This window comes from Lolium perenne, chromosome 4 (genome assembly GCF_019359855.2).
Source record: "Lolium perenne isolate Kyuss_39 chromosome 4, Kyuss_2.0, whole genome shotgun sequence".
NCBI classification, from domain to species: Eukaryota; Viridiplantae; Streptophyta; class Magnoliopsida; order Poales; family Poaceae; genus Lolium; species Lolium perenne.
Window position 1 is genome coordinate 87062756 of NC_067247.2, and position 18232 is coordinate 87080987.

At 48.1% G+C, this 18232-nt stretch overlaps 1 protein-coding gene across 1 annotated transcript; it reads left to right on the forward strand.

Moving 5' to 3' along the window:
* The first annotated feature begins 9457 nt into the window (after positions 1-9457).
* On the forward strand, positions 9458-14157 carry LOC139839018 (uncharacterized). The gene is made up of 2 exons (XM_071829062.1): positions 9458-10699; positions 13993-14157. Exons 1-2 carry the CDS (start codon positions 9647-9649, stop codon positions 14155-14157), a joined length of 1218 nt encoding a protein of 405 aa, XP_071685163.1. The 5' UTR covers positions 9458-9646.
* Positions 14158-18232: the final 4075 nt, after the last annotated feature.

The window sequence follows — 18232 nt, forward strand, 5'->3', positions numbered from 1 at the left end:
TATACCGGTGGCTATAATGGGACAAAGTGTGCCAAACCTAGGTTTCCATGTGTATATGGACTAATAAAAACTAAACCTATCAAAAAGTATGTTGGTGGAACCTCGCGCGGTGAAATATAGGGGGTAGACCCCCTGAGGCACGCAGACCGCCGTTTTCGGGGGGAGGGGGGGATGACCACCGGAGCACCGGACTGCCACCAAAACTTGCATGTGGACCTACGATATGTGTGAAAGTGTGGTGGAAGGTGTGATTCACCAAATGGTGCAAGGCATAGCTCCCATGTGTGGCATTCCTCTCTTTCAGGCGATAGCACTTGGAAGATTCCTCGACTTATAGGCTGAAGTGTCCCGCTGCGGGTATACCGTTGGCTATAATGTGCCAAAGTGTTCAAAACCTAGGTTTCCATGTGTATATGGACTAATCAAAACTAAACCTATCAAAAAGTATGTTGGTGGAACCTCGCGCGGTGAAATATAGGGGGGTAGATCCCCCGAGGCACGCAGACCGCCGTTTTCGGGGGGGGGGGGGGATGATCGCCGGAGCACCGGAATGCCCCCAAAACTTGCATGTGGACATATGATTTGTGTGGAAGTGTGGTGGAATGTGTTATTCACCAAATGGTGCAAGGCATAGCTCCCATGTGTGGCATTCCTCTCTTTCAGGCGATAGCACTTGGAAGATTCCTCGACTTGTAGGCTGAAGTGTCCCGCTGCGGGTATACCGGTGGCTACAATGTCCCAAAGTGTGCCGAACCTAGATTTCCATGTGTATATTTCCTAATCAAAACTAAACCTATCTAAAAGTATGTTGGTGGAACCTCGCACGGAGAAATCTAGGGGGGTAGACCCCCCGAGGCACGCAGACCGCCGTTTTCGGGAGAGAACGACCGCCGGAGCACCGGAATGCCACAAACACTGGCATGTGGACCTAGGATATGTGTAAAAGTGTGGTGGAAGGTGTGATTCACCAAATGTTGCAAGGCATTGCTCCCATGTATGACATTCCTCTCTTTCAGGCGATAACACTTGGAAGATTCCTCGACTTGTAGGCTGAAGTGTCCCGCTGCGGGTATACCGGTGGCTACAATGTGCCAAAGTGTGCCAAACCTAGCTTTCCATGTGTATATGGCCTAATCAAAACTAAACCTATCAAAAAGTATGTTGGTGGAACCTCGCGCGGAGAAATCTAGGGGGGTAGACCGCCCGAGGCACGCAGACCGCCGTTTTCAGGAGAGAACGACCACCGGAGCACCGGAATGCCACCAACACTTGCATGTGGACCTAGGATATGTGTGAAAGTGTGGTGGAAGGTGTGATTCACCAAATGTTGCAAGACATTGCTCCCATGTGTGACATTCCTCTCTTTCAGGCGATAACACTTGGAAGATTCCTCGACTTGTAGGCTGAAGTGTCCCGCTGCGGGTATACCGGTGGCTACAATGTGCCAAAGTGTGCCAAACCTAGCTTTCCATGTGTATATGGCCTAATCAAAACTAAACCTATCAAAAAGTATGTTGGTGGAACCTCGCGTGGAGAAATCTAGGGGGTAGACCCCCCGAGGCACGCAGACCGCCGTTTTCGGGAGAGAACGACCGCCGGAGCACCGGAATGCCACCAACACTTGCATGTGGACCTAGGATATGTGTGAAAGTGTGGTGGAAGGTGTGATTCACTAAATGGTGCAAGGCATTGCTCCCATGTGTGACATTTCTCTCTTTTAGGCGATAACACTTGGAAGATTTCTCGACTTGTAGGCTGAAGTGTCCCGCTGCGGGTATACCGGTGGCTACAATGTGCCAAAGTGTGCCAAACCTAGCTTTCCATGTGTATATGGCCTAATCAAAACTAAACCTATCAAAAATTATGTTGGTGGAACCTCGCGCGGAGAAATCTAGGGGGGTAGGCCCCCCGAGGCACGCAGACCGCCGTTTTCGGGAGAGAACGACAGCCGGAGCACAGGAATGACACCAACACTTGCATGTGGACCTAGGATATGTGTGAAAATGTGGTGGAAGGTGTGATTAACCAAATGGTGCAAGGCATTGCTCCCATGTGTGACATTCCTCTCTTTCAGGCGATAACACTTGGAAGATTCATCGACTTGTAGGCTGAAGTGTCCTGCTGCGGGTATACCGGTGGCTACAATGTGCCAAAGTGTGCCAAACCTAGCTTTACATGTGTATATGGCCTAATCAAAACTAAACCTATCAAAAAGTATGTTGGTCGAACCTCGCGCGGTGAAATCTAGGGGGGTAGACCCCCCGAGGCACGCAGACAGCCGTTTTCGGGAGAGAACGACCGCCGGAGCACCGGAATGCCACCAACACTTTCATGTGGACCTAGGATCTGTGTGAAAGTGTGTTGGAAGGTGTGATTCACCAAATGGTGCAAGGCATTGCTCCCATGTGTGAGATTCCTCTCTTTCAGGCGATAACACTTGGAAGATTCCTCGACTTGTAGGCTGAAGTGTCCCGCTGCGGGTATACCGGTGGCTACAATGTGCCAAAGTGTGCCAAACCTAGCTTTCCATGTGTATATGGCCTAATCAAAACTAAACCTATCAAAAAGTATGTTGGTGGAACCTCGCGCGGAGAAATCTAGGGGGGTAGACCGCCCGAGGCACGCAGACCGCCGTTTTCAGGAGAGAACGACCACCGGAGCACCGGAATGCCACCAACACTTGCATGTGGACCTAGGATATGTGTGAAAGTGTGGTGGAAGGTGTGATTCACCAAATGTTGCAAGACATTGCTCCCATGTGTGACATTCCTCTCTTTCAGGCGATAACACTTGGAAGATTCCTCGACTTGTAGGCTGAAGTGTCCCGCTGCGGGTATACCGGTGGCTACAATGTGCCAAAGTGTGCCAAACCTAGCTTTCCATGTGTATATGGCCTAATCAAAACTAAACCTATCAAAAAGTATGTTGGTGGAACCTCGCGTGGAGAAATCTAGGGGGTAGACCCCCCGAGGCACGCAGACCGCCGTTTTCGGGAGAGAACGACCGCCGGAGCACCGGAATGCCACCAACACTTGCATGTGGACCTAGGATATGTGTGAAAGTGTGGTGGAAGGTGTGATTCACTAAATGGTGCAAGGCATTGCTCCCATGTGTGACATTTCTCTCTTTTAGGCGATAACACTTGGAAGATTTCTCGACTTGTAGGCTGAAGTGTCCCGCTGCGGGTATACCGGTGGCTACAATGTGCCAAAGTGTGCCAAACCTAGCTTTCCATGTGTATATGGCCTAATCAAAACTAAACCTATCAAAAATTATGTTGGTGGAACCTCGCGCGGAGAAATCTAGGGGGGTAGGCCCCCCGAGGCACGCAGACCGCCGTTTTCGGGAGAGAACGACAGCCGGAGCACAGGAATGACACCAACACTTGCATGTGGACCTAGGATATGTGTGAAAATGTGGTGGAAGGTGTGATTAACCAAATGGTGCAAGGCATTGCTCCCATGTGTGACATTCCTCTCTTTCAGGCGATAACACTTGGAAGATTCATCGACTTGTAGGCTGAAGTGTCCTGCTGCGGGTATACCGGTGGCTACAATGTGCCAAAGTGTGCCAAACCTAGCTTTACATGTGTATATGGCCTAATCAAAACTAAACCTATCAAAAAGTATGTTGGTCGAACCTCGCGCGGTGAAATCTAGGGGGGTAGACCCCCCGAGGCACGCAGACAGCCGTTTTCGGGAGAGAACGACCGCCGGAGCACCGGAATGCCACCAACACTTTCATGTGGACCTAGGATCTGTGTGAAAGTGTGTTGGAAGGTGTGATTCACCAAATGGTGCAAGGCATTGCTCCCATGTGTGAGATTCCTCTCTTTCAGGCGATAACACTTGGAAGATTCCTCGACTTGTAGGCTGAAGTGTCCCGCTGCGGGTATACCGGTGGCTACAATGTGCCAAAGTGTGCCAAACCTAGCTTTCCATGTGTATATGGCCTAATCAAAACTAAACCTATCAAAAAGTATGTTGGTGGAACCTCGCGCGGTGAAATCTAGGGGGTAGACCCCCCGCGAGGCACGCAGACCGCCTTTTTTTGCGGGGGGGGAGGGGGGGGGGGAATGACCACCGTAGCACCGGAATGCCACCAAAACTTGCATGTGGACCTAGGATATGTGTGAAAGTGTGGTGGAAGGTGTGATTCACCAAATGGTGCAAGGCATAGCTCCCATGTGTGACCTTCCTCTCTTGCAGGCGAAATCTAGGGGGGTAGACCGCCGGGGCCCATAGACCGCTATTTTGGGGGGGGGGGGGGGGAAGACCTCCGGAGTACTTGAATTTCAGCCAAAATTGCATGTGGACCTAGAATATGTTTGGATGTGCCGTGTAAGGCCTAAAACTGCAAGAAATTGCACCAAATATGTGGGGGCGAGAACACTTAGCAGATTCACCGAACCCCGTTAATTTGCTCCGAAACCCTGATATGTTGGGGGGAGGGTCGATGAAGATGTAGATTACTTGTTTTATCGGTATACAGATTGTATTAAGTAACACTAACAAATATTCTACAAAACGTAAAAACTAATTTTACAATAAATATAAGTATTAATATAAATATAAATACTATAAAAGAAGGAAAAGAAATAAAACTGCCCTCAGCGCCGTGCAAAAACACACGGCAAAGGTTTGGTTCGCACGGCAAAGGCGTCGTTGCCGTGCCCACGTATTTGCCGTGCGCCTTGGCTCTCTCTTTGCCGTGCAGCGTACTTTGCCATGAGCTTTTTAATTCTTTGTCGTGGGTTGCTGCCTTTGCCGAGCGCTGAGCTGACGCTTTGCCGTGCGCCCATTGTTTGCTGTTCGTCGGCCCAGAGCTACACGGCAAAGAATTCATTGCCGTGCCCAAAGAAGTTCCGCACGGCAAAGGGCAGCACACGGCAAAGAGCCCTGCACGGCACTGATCTTTTTTCCCGTAGTGCATGAGGCAGTCCCTACTATAACCCAGTTGCGACCGATGGACCAGCCCGTGTGGTTCACGTTCGGCATGCGGGCTGTGACCTTTGTGACAAAGCTTGAAACCACCATTACGGTCTGGTTATTATGAAGGATCACATTTCCCATGTAGATTACGTTAAGTATCCTTTTTTTTTCTGAATCTGCCGGGCTGCTTATAACGAGTTTCTGTACGGCGAAAACAGAAATGATAACGGGTTTAACTTACTCTTTTAGTCAAAACACTAGTTAGCTTTCATTTCACGAAAAAGGTGGCTTGCCGTCGACATCGGTCGGCAGTCCGCACTGACATCGCCGGCTGCTCCATCTTCCCACGCGCGTACGCATTTCGGTTTGCATGCCCCATCTGCACGTACGTGGCACGGGCGTCATCGTTGCAGAACGATGTCCACTAATCGATAGCCTGCGCCTACAACTGAATATATTTAACTATTTCAATATCTCTTAATTTCTTGATATAGCCCGTATGGTTTTTTGAGATTTTGTTTGAAATATAGAGCGCACTAGAATTCTATCTTAGTTTGGGGCAAATTACCCCTCGGCTGACTTGCCCCATGCAATTTCTCTTGTATTGAGGAGTCAGGAGTATATGACTCTCCCCGCATGTACTCCCCCCTTTTTTTCCGCTACATGCAACAAGTACCATTGTTTAGCTTACAAATCAGGAATCTTTTACTGTCCTGGGCTCCTGGCTTAGCTTACTTATCGTACGACAATTGTTTTTTCTTTGTCTCTTGTCCCGAATGCGCTGGCGGAGCTAAGATTTTCAGATTTGGTATTCGAAGTTAGAGAAAAAAATTAGCACAGCAATAAAATATACTCCTGTGTAGGTTTGCAATAACAATCACAGGACTATAAATTTTCCACAGTAGTGACAAGGTCTCGAATAATTAAATTACATTGGAAGAAGAATTGCTCCCATTTTATCTTGATTTTGGCTTTCAACCTCAATAGACACTGGCGGAGCTATGTTGGGGCCGAACCGGGGCACGACCCACCTAGGATTTTGGCAAAATAAAATTTGACTACTATGCATCACATGCCAAGCCCACCAGAAAGCCCATCTCACGATTCATTCTTCCTCTATGAGACACGAAAGAGAGCTCGCTCCAACTGAAACTATGGAGCGCCTCTGCCTCAATACTCGCTACAGTGGCTAGGTTTAGGGAGTAAGAGCATCTCCACCGGCGCCCCCGATAGCGGCCCCGATGGCTTTTTAGGGGGCGGGAGTGAAAATGGGATCGCACCGGAAGCCCGTGACCTCCTTCATCTGATCAGCTGGCTTGGAAGCCCTTTTTTTGCGCCGGAGACGGTGATTTGGTGGCCGTATGTTGGCCCAAACTTTATATTCAAAAACCTCTTCGAATTTGGTGGCCGTGTGTTGGCTCAAACTTTAAATTCGTGAACTTGTTCAAATTTCTATAATTTTATTCGAATTTCAAATTCAAATCATCTATTGGGGTCGTCGTATGGGGCGCTTCGGTATGGGAGTAGCTCCCCCAAATGGAAGATGTTGTTCCGGCGTCTCCCATACGATGGTGCCGGTATCCCTGCCGGCGACTATTTGCCGGTGGAGATGCTCTAACCGGGGGAAGCGGCCAAGGCAGAGCACGGTGGAACAACAGGCCAGCAGCAGCGCTGCCCGCTGCCAGGGTCACCACAACCTGTAGGCACGACCGCTCGGGCAGGGGGCACCTGCCGGTGGTGCGTCCCAGAGATCCAACAACCGACCCCCTGATCAGCTACTAAATCGATAATGTACTTGTCCCCAAATTTCTCTATCTAGATACTTTCTTCTTTCCCCAAGTCCCAGTTAGTAATTAGCAATTTCTGTGAGGGATTGGATTGTTCCCTGAAATTATTTTTAGTTTTACAAATTGTAACAGCCATGGGAAGGCTCGAGAATAATCCATTTTTGTCTTGAAAAGAAAAAGAGATGACACAAGTGAAGTTGAAGAAAATTCTCCGGCAAATGATCATTTTCCCTTGGTTGAATTGGAACAATTGCAACACAGCCATGACAAAGGACATACAAATGAGGATAATCATCTTCATCTTTCTAAAATAAATTTCTCTACGAATTTGTGGCGGTACCTCCCTGGATTTCCGGATAGGATCCCGTCGCGGAATGTTCGTCTGATATTTCTGTCCAAGATTTGAGTAATCACTAATGTATGGTCAAGTGGTATGATTTACAAAAAAAATGTTCTCTTTTTGCCTGGCCCAGCCATGAATTTATTTCTAGCTCCGCCACTGTGAATAGATGGTGTCAGGGTTGACATCGTCATTTTTTTTGGTTGAGTAAAATGCACGATGCATACCTGAACTTGTCGACGAGGATCAGATTGGTCATCGTACATACAAAATACCAAATTTCAGTCACTAAAGACGCGTTTTGCGCTCATAGACGATCACCGAATCCAGGAGCTAGCTGTATTTGGTGATGTGGCATGGGCATGCCCACTTGTCAGGACCCACTGTCAGGGTTTTGTTTGCAAATAGGCCCTCAACTTACTAACAACTATTCATACATACACGACCTGTCCATGACAAGTGGGGCAGTGGTGAAAGCTGACCAAGTGGGCTCGGCTCTAACGATTAATAAGAAACAAAATTATCCTGAGAAAGAAAAGGTGGAACTCGTCTTATCCCCTGCCAGGCCACCACTACAACATCATCGTCTTGGACGAGGAGCACCGCCTACGCGGGGCGGCCACCATGGGACTCCAACACACCCTCGTGTGCCGAGCTCGGGGAAGGCGCCTGGGGAGTTGCGGGATAAACGCGCACATAAGCAGTGTGGCTTCGCTGGCGGACACCGGCGCCCTCTGCTTCTAGGGCCTCCGTCTCATGGGGAGGCGCGTGATGGAGCTCTGGTTGTTCTGTGCCACATCCCCTGCCCAACACATGGTGGCCGAAGCTCCGGTCGTCTTGTGCCACATCCCTTGCCCAACACGTAGGGGACGGGCACGGAAGAGATGGACGATTTGGTTGAGAGAGAAGAAGGTGAAGGAGAAAATGGAGAGGGGCCAGAAATATTTTTGGGAGGGATTTTGCAAACATTATTGCAGAGCTGGGACCTAGTTAGGCCTGACAACTGAGATCCCCTACTGCCATGTCGATGGATTCAACGTCTGACCTGCACCAGTGACCATCTACCAGCGCACAACACATCTTTAGTGACCGTAACTCGATGCGTATGATGACCAATCTGATTTCCACCGACAAGTTTGGGTACTAGCACTGGTAGAAAAACAGGCTTCCGGTGAGCCCCATAAGTCGCGAAGCTGTAGGAACCGCGACTAATGGAACCTTTAGTCGCGGTTCGGGAGGCGAACCGCGACCAAAGGCCTGGGCCCAGGGCGCTCGGTGGCCAGCCGGTGCACGTGGGGGGCTTTAGTCGCGGTTGGCCAGGCCAACCGCGACTAAAGGTGCCCGAAGGCCTTTAGTCGCGGTTGGCCAGGCCAACCGGGACTAAAGCCCCCCCCCCCCCTATATATACCCATCCAGCAGCCAACACTTAGCCATTTGGAGCCATTCTCTTCACAAACTTCACAAGTGGGTGTTAGGTTTGCTTTTGGTTCCTCTTATGCACATAAGGTGTTTGATGAAATGCCCCAAGAGCATGAAACAAACATGATATGAAGTGTTGGAGCCACACTTGAGCTTTCTCATTTATTTTTTCCTCCTCGATCGCGGTTAGCAACTTGAACCTTTGATGTGTCGTTGATAAAATATGCATGTGTGTGTAGTTCATTGTTTAATTTATATTGTTTGTAGCTAGTTAGTTTAACAAATGCATGATGGTTAATTATATATTTTATATTATAATAATGCAGATGAATCGACAATGGATGTACGGTAACCGACTCTCCGGCGAGTTCAGTACGGGTTTGAAAGATTTCCTCGTAGTGGCTAATGCGAACAAGCAGGGGGGTTTTGTTATCTGTCCATGTGTTAACTGTAAGAATCAGAAGGGTTACTCTTCCTCAAGAGATGTTCACATGCACCTGCTTCGGCATGGTTTCATGCCAAGCTATAATTGTTGGACCAAGCATGAAGAAAGAGGGGTTATAATGGAAGAAGATGAAGAAGGGGATGATTTCATCGATGAAAGCTATCTTGCTCATTTCGGTGATACTTTCATGGAGGATGCTGAAGGTGAAGGGGAAGGTGAGGGGGAAGGTGAAGAAGAGGCACGTGATGGTCCCGTTGATGATCTTGGTCGGACCATTGCTGATGCACGGAGACGCTGCGAAACTGAAAAAGAGAGGGAGAATTTGGATCGCATGTTAGAGGATCACAGGAAGGCGCTGTACCCCGGATGCGATGATGGTCTGAAAAAGCTGGGCTGCACACTGGATTTGCTGAAATGGAAGGCACAGGCAGGTGTAGCTGACTCGGCATTTGAAAACTTGCTGAAAATGTTGAAGAATATGTTTCCAAAGAATAACGAGTTGCCCGTCACTACGTACGAAGCAAGGAAGGTTGTCTGCCCTCTAGGTTTAGAGGTTCTGAAGATACATGCATGCATCAACGACTGCATCCTCTACCGCGGTGAATACGAGAATTTGAATGAATGCCCGGTATGCACTGCATTGCGTTATAAGATCAGAGGCGATGACCCTGGTGACGACGATGTTGAGGGCCAGAAACCCAGGAAGAGGGTTCCCGCCAAGGTGATGTGGTATGCTCCTATAATACCACGGTTGAAACGTCTGTTCAGGAACAAAGAGCATGCCAAGTTGTTGCGATGGCACAAAGAGGACCGTAAGTCGGACGGGGAGTTGAGACACCCCGCAGATGGAACGCAATGGAGAAAGATCGACAGAGAGTTCAAAGATTTTGTAGCTGACGCAAGGAACATAAGATTTGGTCTAAGTACGGATGGCATGAATCCTTTTGGCGAGCAGAGCTCCAGCCATAGTACCTGGCCCGTGACTCTATGCATCTACAACCTTCCTCCTTGGTTATGCATGAAGCGGAAGTTCATTATGATGCCAGTGCTCATCCAAGGTCCGAAGCAACCCGGCAACGACATCGATGTGTACCTAAGGCCATTAGTTGATGAACTTTTACAGCTGTGGGGCAGACCTGGTGTCCGTGTGTGGGATGAGCACAAAGAAGAGGAATTTGACCTACGAGCGTTGCTTTTCGTAACCATCAACGATTGGCCTGCTCTTAGTAACCTTTCAGGACTGTCAAATAAGGGATACAATGCATGCACGCACTGCTTACATGAGACTGAAAGTGTACATTTGCCAAATTGTAAGAAGAACGTGTACCTTGGGCATCGTCGATTTCTTCCGAAAGGTCATCCAATAAGAAAGAAAGGCAAGCATTACAACGGCAAGGCAGATCACCGGCCGAAGCCTGCGGAACACACTGGTGCTGAGGTATTTGATATGGTCAAGGATTTGAAAGTCATCTTTGGAAAGGGTCCTGGTGGACAATCAGTTCCGAAGGGAGCTGACGGGCACGTAGCCATGTGGAAGAAGAAATCTATATTCTGGGAGCTAGAATATTGGAAAGTCCTAGAAGTCCGCTCTGCAATCGACGTGATGCACGTTACGAAGAATATTTGCGTGTACATCCTAAGCTTCGTGGGCGTGTATGGTAAGTCAAATGATACATATGAAGCACGGCAGGACCAGCAAAGTTTGAAAGACCACGATGACCGGCATCCGGAACGGTTTCAAGGTCGTGCCAGCTACGCTACGACCAAAGAAGAGAAGGTCATCTTTTTGAATGCCTGAGCGGTATGAAGGTCCCGTCGGGATTCTCGTCCAATATAAAGGGAATAATAAACATGGCGGAGAAAAAGTTCCAAAACCTGAAGTCTCACGGCGCCACGTGATTATGACGCAATTGCTTCCGATTGCTTTGAGGGGCTCCTGCCGGAAAATGTTCGAGTAGCCATTGTGAAGCTATGTGCATTCCTCAATGCAATCTCTCGAAGGTAATCAATCCAGAAGTACTACCACGGTTACAGAACGATGTGATCCAATGTCTTGTCAGTTTCGAGTTGGTGTTCCCGCCATCCTTCTTCAATATTATGACGCACCTCCTGGTTCACCTAGTCGATGAGATTTCCATTCTCGGTCCTGTATTTCTACACAATATGTTCCCCTTCGAGAGGTTCATGGGAATATTAAAGAAATATGTTCGTAACCGTGCTAGGCCAGAAGGAAGCATCGCCAAGGGCTATGGAAATGAGGAGGTAATTGAGTTTTGTGTTGACTTTGTTCCTGACCTTAAGCAGATTGGTCTTCCTCAATCGCGGCACGAGGGGAGACTAAGTGGAAAAGGCACGATCGGAAGGAAATCAACGATATGTATGGACGGCCATTCTCTGACTGAAGCACACCACACAGTTCTGACCAATTCCAGCTTGGTGGCTCCGTACTTTGAGAAACACAAGAATATTTTACGCTCGGACAACCACAGGAAGCTTTGAATCCTGGATTAGGAAGGCCCACATGGAGACTTTCGGCAGTTGGTTGAGAAAACATTTAATGAGTGACGATCATGTTGTAGATCAATTTGTACATGTTGGCCAAGACACCATCTTCGACTATAACGACTTTCCAAGGGTACGAGATAAATGGGAATACATTTTACATGATCGCCCAAGATAAAAAGAGCACCAACCAAAACAGTGGTGTCCGCTTTGATGCGGCAACCGAGAATGGGCAAAAGGTCACATATTATGGTTACATAGAGGAGATATGGGAACTTGACTATGGACCCTCCTTTAGGGTCCCTTTGTTCCGGTGCAAATGGTTCAAGCTAACAGGAGGTGGGGTAAAGGTGGACCAGCAATACGGAATGACAATGGTGGATTTCAACAATCTTGGTTACCTTGACGAACCATTCGTCCTAGCGAAAGATGTCGCTCAGGTTTTCTATGTGAAGGACAAGAGTAGCAAACCGAGGAAACGGAAAGATAAGAAAGCGATCAGTACATCATGCGATGATCCAAAGCGCCACATTGTTCTTTCAGGGAAAAGAAACATCATGGGAGTGGAGGACAAGACAGACATGTCAGAAGATTATAATATGTTTGCTGAAATTTCGCCCTTCAAAGTGAACACCGACCCAAGCATTAAGTTAAATGATGAGGATGCTCCATGGATACGGCACAATCGTAAGCAAGCAGGGACACAAGGGAAGAAATGATGTGTAATAATTTATTGTACCAAACTTTGTTGAATGAATCATGTGAATTATATTACCCGTGATGTGTTTGGTGTCCATTTTCGAATGATTCAATTGACTCGAGATAGCACTGATGATACATGAAATTTGGAGTGATTCAGTCATACTCCTGCATACAGGAAATTTGGAGTGACTAAGTCATACTCCTGCATACATGAAATTTGGAGTGACTAAGTCATACTCCTGCATACAGGAAATTTGGAGTGACTAAGTCATACTCCTGCATACATGAAATTTGGAGTGATTTAGTCATACTCCTGCCTAGGCGTATAATATGCATACTCGTAGTCTTCATAGCCGCCGCCGTTGTACTGGTAGTCGTCGCCTTCTAAGTTGCCGGCGTCGTCGTCGTCGCTGTCGTCGGGCGGCGCTCGTGGCTCGAACTGAGGGTAGCGCAGGCGGGGGATATCGCCGGCCGTGATGTAGTCCATGACGCTCTGCAGAGTCCGGCCGTACCACCATAGCCGACGGCCGGCCTCGTGGAAGTTTCCAGGAGGCGGACCGTCCTCCTCATACAGCGAGCGCCCTCTCACGCCGATTGATGAAGAAGGCGTCCCAAGTATGCTGGTTATCGGGATGCCGGGATTCATCCGCTGCTCCGGCGTGAGGTCGAGGTAGTAGTGGTTCGTGATGGCCGCCCGGCGCGCAGTACCCTGAGGGACGGGAGGGACCGGCACGCCGCCGGCGCTTAGGCTCCAGCCGGCAGGGACGCGATAGCCCGGTGGGCAAGGGTAGTTCGAGGCGCAAAGCTCCTCCACCTGCTGGTAGGTTAGAGTGGGTGCGGTGGAAGCCATGAGAGAGTGATGAGAGATTGTAGAGATGTGATAATGCTGGCCAAGCCGGGCTACCTATATGTAGTGACAAATGGCGGGAAAAATGGGAGCGGGAAGACACGAGGCGGGAAGAAAGAGGCGGGAAAGAAAGTGGCGGGAAGAAAGAGGCGGGAAGAAAGTGGCGGGAAGAAAGTGGCGGGAAGAAAGAGGCGGGAAGAAAGTGGCGGGAAGAAAGTGGCGGGAAGAAAGATTTTTTTGATATATTATTTTTCTGATTTTTTGATATATTATTTGTATTTTTAACATTTTGAAATGAATTAGTTTTATTTTTCTTAATTTTTTGATATATAATTTGTATTTTTAACATTTAGAAATGAATTAGTTTTATTTTTCTTAATTTTTTGATATGTAATTTGTATTTTTCACATTTAGAAATGAATTAGTTTTATTTTTCTTAATTTTTTGATATGTAATTTGTATTTTTCACATTTAGAAATGAATTAGTTTTATTTTTCTGAATTTTTTGATATATAATTTGTATTTTTAACATTTAGAAATGAATTAGTTTTATTTTTCTTAATTTTTTGATATATAATTTGTATTTTTCACATTTAGAAATGAATTAGTTTTATTTTTCTTAATTTTGTGATATGTAATTTGTATTTTTCACATTTAGAAATGAATTAGTTTTATTTTTCTGAATTTTTTGATATATAATTTGTATTTTTAACATTTAGAAATGAATTAGTTTTATTTTTCTTAATTTTTTGATATATAATTTGTATTTTTCACATTTAGAATTTTGAAAAAGGCCTTTGGTCGCGGTTGGCCTGGCCAACCGCGACTAAAGGTCATTTCCGCGGGAACCAGAAAAACGGGCGAAAAAAGGGCTTTAGTCGCGGTTGGTGTGGCCAACCGCGACTAAAGGGACCCTTTAGTCGCGGTTGGCCACCCCAACCGCGACTAAAGCCCCTTCCTATAAATATCCGCGCGCGGGCGGCGGGCGCATCACTTCCTCTTCTTCCTCGAACCGCCAGCTGCTCCGCCGAACCGACGCCCTCGTCGCCGCCGACCGCCGCGCGCCCTCGTCCTCGCCGACCGCCGCCCTCGTCGCCGCCATCGGCCGCAGCCTCCTCTTCTTCTCCCGCGCCCGCCCGCCGTATGTCATCGACGATCCATCTCTGCCGCGCGCGCTCGAATAACCCCGGCCCCTCCGCGTCGAGAACCATGCGCCGTGTCGTCGCGGCCACCGCGCGCCGCGCGCGCATCGCCGGCCAGGACCTCCTAGCGCGCGCGCCGCCCGGCCAGGACCTCCTAGCGCGCGCGCCGCCGCCGGCCAGACCTCCTCGCACGCGCCGCCGTTACAGAGAGAGGAGCGCCCCTGGCCGGCGCTTCCTCTCTTTTTTTTTTGATTTTTTTAACTTAAAAATTAAAACTTCAAATTTGTAACTTACAAATTGTAACTTAAATGAAAAATAGTTTTAAGTAATTTGTAACTTCAAATTTTTATTTAACTTAAAAATTGTAACTTTAAATGAAAAATAGTTTATTTGACTACTAACTAATAACTTAAAAAACTAACTAAAATTTGAGTTTAAAGTTTGTGTAAAAGAAGAACTACAATTTGACTTAAAAAAACAAATAATTGAGACTTAAAATTTTGTCTCAAAAAGAACTACAAATTTGACTTAAAAAAAATTGTGTAAAAAAAACTAAAATTTGACTTTAAAAAAACTAAAAAATGACTTAAAATTTTTATCTCAAAAAAGAACTAAATTTTGACTTAAAAAAAACTAAGTCAAATTTATGAAAAATCCCGTGCTCGTCGACTTTTCTTCCCCGTACGTCCTCCTTCCCCACCGACGGCGCCCACCTCGGCATGGGAACGCGCTGCCGCGGTGACCAGCTACCACCGCGCGTATACGGAGGGGGCCGGCAGCGCTCGTCGCCCCCTCCGTATACGCGCGGTGTTTTTTTTGGGATCGAGAGGGGGCGGCGAGGGTTATGTGTCGTCGGCACCGCCACCGCCGCGCCCTTTCGCCACCGGTTCGCCACCGCCACCGGTCTCTCGGTCACGCGGTCATTGCGAGGTCGATCGTCCGCATATAACACGCGTCCCCCCTCTCGCCTCCCGCTCGTCGCCCTCTCTGTTTATATGTAGAAGAGATGTGATAATGCATATACACAATTAATTTGTTTTGACTACATGTTTTCAGGACTGACATATGGCGGACGATAGAGCTGACCCGATTCTGGACAACTATGATCCGGACGCTGAAGACCATATGTTCGGCATCATAAAAGGGGATATTCTATATGTGCCGACCGGACAAGAAGAAGATGATATCTCTTCTTATCTGAACCTTGAGGGTGAAGATGAAGGGCGCCGTCAGCAAGATGATGCCGAAGAAACGTCGATAAACGACGATCTTCAATTGGAAGTAGCAACCACCTCCGGCGCCGAGGTATTTATATACATATTGAGCGTCTGGTGATACAAACTAACTGATTTGAATAAATGTGTGTGTACTAACGCGCGCGACTCTCTTTCTTATTTTAGCCCTCGGCCGGATCGTCGAAAAAATAGAGTACGTCGTCAAAGCGTGGCGCAACCAAGACGATGAAACCAAACGAAACATGCACCATCGAGGTTGTCGATGAAGAAACCGGCAGGCCGCTGGAGCCCAGCAAGAACGCCACCAAGTTTATCAGCCAATGCGGAGCCGTTGTTAGAGACAACGTCTCGATCACCGTCCAGGAGTGGAATGAGCCAAAGAAGGCACGTCTTGGTTTCACTTTTGTCGATAAGAGAACAAAAAAAGATTGCTTCAACAAGCTTATGGAACATTTCGTTCTACCTCCGGAATACCGCAAATACGATGAGAAGGGTAACAAGATTCAGGAAAACAAGGAGAGGTGCAAGCTAGTCAAACAGTTCGCTCTTTCTAAGATGTCCAACGCATTCCGGAAATACAAGCAAAATCTAGCCCATGACTTTGTCAAGCAGGGCAAGACTCCGGATTTCACAGGACAATATGAGAAACTGCAACATGATTGGCCAGAATTTGTGAAGCAAAAGAAATCGGAGCAGTTCCTTGAAATATCGAAAAAAATAAGGAGAATGCGGCCAAGAAGGAGTACAATCATATTATGGGGCCAGGAGGGTATCGCTTTTGGCAGCCTAAGTGGGAGAAGATGGAGAACGAGCTGAGGGCGCGAGGAATCCGTCAGTACGGAGGGATGGGACCCAAGGGCCAAAAGCTGGTGGTACGGGCATGGGGGATCGCTGAACCCGGAGACAGGGGAGTGTGTTTATCAGGGCAAAATAATTAAACCCACCCAAAAGCTTATTGAGGCAATGAGGGATGCTCAAGAGGGGAGGATCAAGTTCAACAGAGAGAACGACGCCCTGACAAAAGCCCTCGGGAATCCTGAACACGGAGGACGTGTAAGAGGCATGGGGCCCATTCCGTGGAAAGTAGGGTTCCCCCAGAACGATGACCCGTACGGTTACAGAAGCCGTAAGAGAAAGATGGATCGGGATGCAGATGTTGTGGCGAAGTTGGTAACGGAAATGGATGTGATGAAGAAAACCGTGAGTGTACTAGTAGCCGAAAGAGATGCAGCTCGGGCGCAGCATGAAGATCATCCAATGGATCTCGGAAGCCAGCAGCGGAGAAGAAGCAGCGTGGCTTCCACGGAGGCCTCACCGGCTGGTGCACCGACGGTCGAAATTACTGCACCGGAGCCTCTGGTGGTTGAAATTACTGCACCGGAGCCTCCTCGCTACCCCGTGGACGATATAAAGGAGATGAAAGCATGTCATCTGTATTATCCTATCGGGAACATGTCCATGAAGGTAGCCATCGGCAGTGCTTTACCACCTGGAGCACTCCACCACAACAACCCCATTCAAGATGGCTATGCTCATGTCACGGTGGAGGAGATAGTCCAAGGGTTTGAGGACCTGGACATTGACATTGCTACACCTGAAGGGGTGAAAAGACTTGGAGATGTCAAGCGCCAGTTCATTCTATGGCAGAAGAAATTTATCAAGTTTCCAGGCGAGGCGCCAACAAGTCCACCCCCCTACGGTGGTGGTGGTGGCGGTGGCGGTGGCGGTGGCGGTGACGGTGGCGGTGGCGGCGGTGGTGGTGGTGCTTCACCTACACCTCCTTCACGTCAGCCGACGCCGCCCCCCAATTCACCTCCGGCGGGTAAGCAGACGCCGCCCCCCAGTCCTCGTCCGGCGGGTGATCAGACACCGCCCCCCAATCCACCTCCGGCGAAGAAGCAGAAGCAGTCCTGGGTTATTAACCCGGACCCTTATGTACCTAGAACCACAAAGATACTAGAGCCATCACTGAAGCCTCTCCCCACAAGGCCTTGGGAACGTAGTGCCGAGGAAGTCGACGCACACGCGGCTGCTGATTATGAGAAATGGAAGGCGGACTGCAAGAAGAAAAGAGAGCCCGAGCCGAAGCAAGTATTTTCTGACAAGGAAAAGAGCTGGGCTAAGTCATTTTTGAACACACCATCCCAAGCCGCGAAGAATCTGCCTGACGACTATTTACGTGAACTTCGTAGGCAAGCACTCGCGATCAAGAGGAACCAAGAGTTGGCGGAGAAGAAAGCCTTGGAGGAGGCCGAGAAAAAATTAGAAAGGGGGAAAGAAGTTGCCCAGCTCGGGGAACAAAGTAAACAATCGATCGCCCCGCTCATAGTGCAAGCCACCGGTCCGGATGCCCCCGATATCATAGCAGCTGCGGCAAAGACATGGATTGACCGTAACGAGTGCCGAGAGAACAAGCGGCCGACTTAGGTATCACTCTTCGTGCAATCGTTAGGCCTTGATGAGGCGCCAATGAAGGACGTAGTATTTACATATGTGAAGAATGGCCCTCTCGTCGAGCCTGCGCAGGAAGAGGATCTACCTCGACAAATGAAAGGTCTGCTAAATTGGTACAAGGGTTACATAAAACTTAAAAACGCCAAAGACTATATTTATGCGGAAGTTAGATATGAGCATCACTTCAAACATTACTATGTACAAATTCATCTGAGTGAATTGTTCCAGCTGTTCAATCTGCGCGACCTCGACAAATCTATCATCAGTTGCTACGTTACGCTTAAGTGATTTATTAATTTCTACCCCATCTCGTTCATTGCTGCACTATATATATATATATATATATATATATATATATATATATATATATATATATATATATATATTGTCCTAACTATCTTGTTGTGTACGCTATTATGCAGAATGAA

Excerpts from the sequence above, each read along its gene's own strand:
- LOC139839018 (XM_071829062.1), top strand. The coding sequence starts at position 9,647 with ATGTGGTATGCTCCTATAATACCACGGTTGAAACGTCTGTTCAGGAAC. Across the intron at positions 10,700-13,992 it reads CTACGACCAAAGAAGAGAAG|CTGCTCCGCCGAACCGACGC; the intron begins GTCATCTTTTTG and ends TCGAACCGCCAG.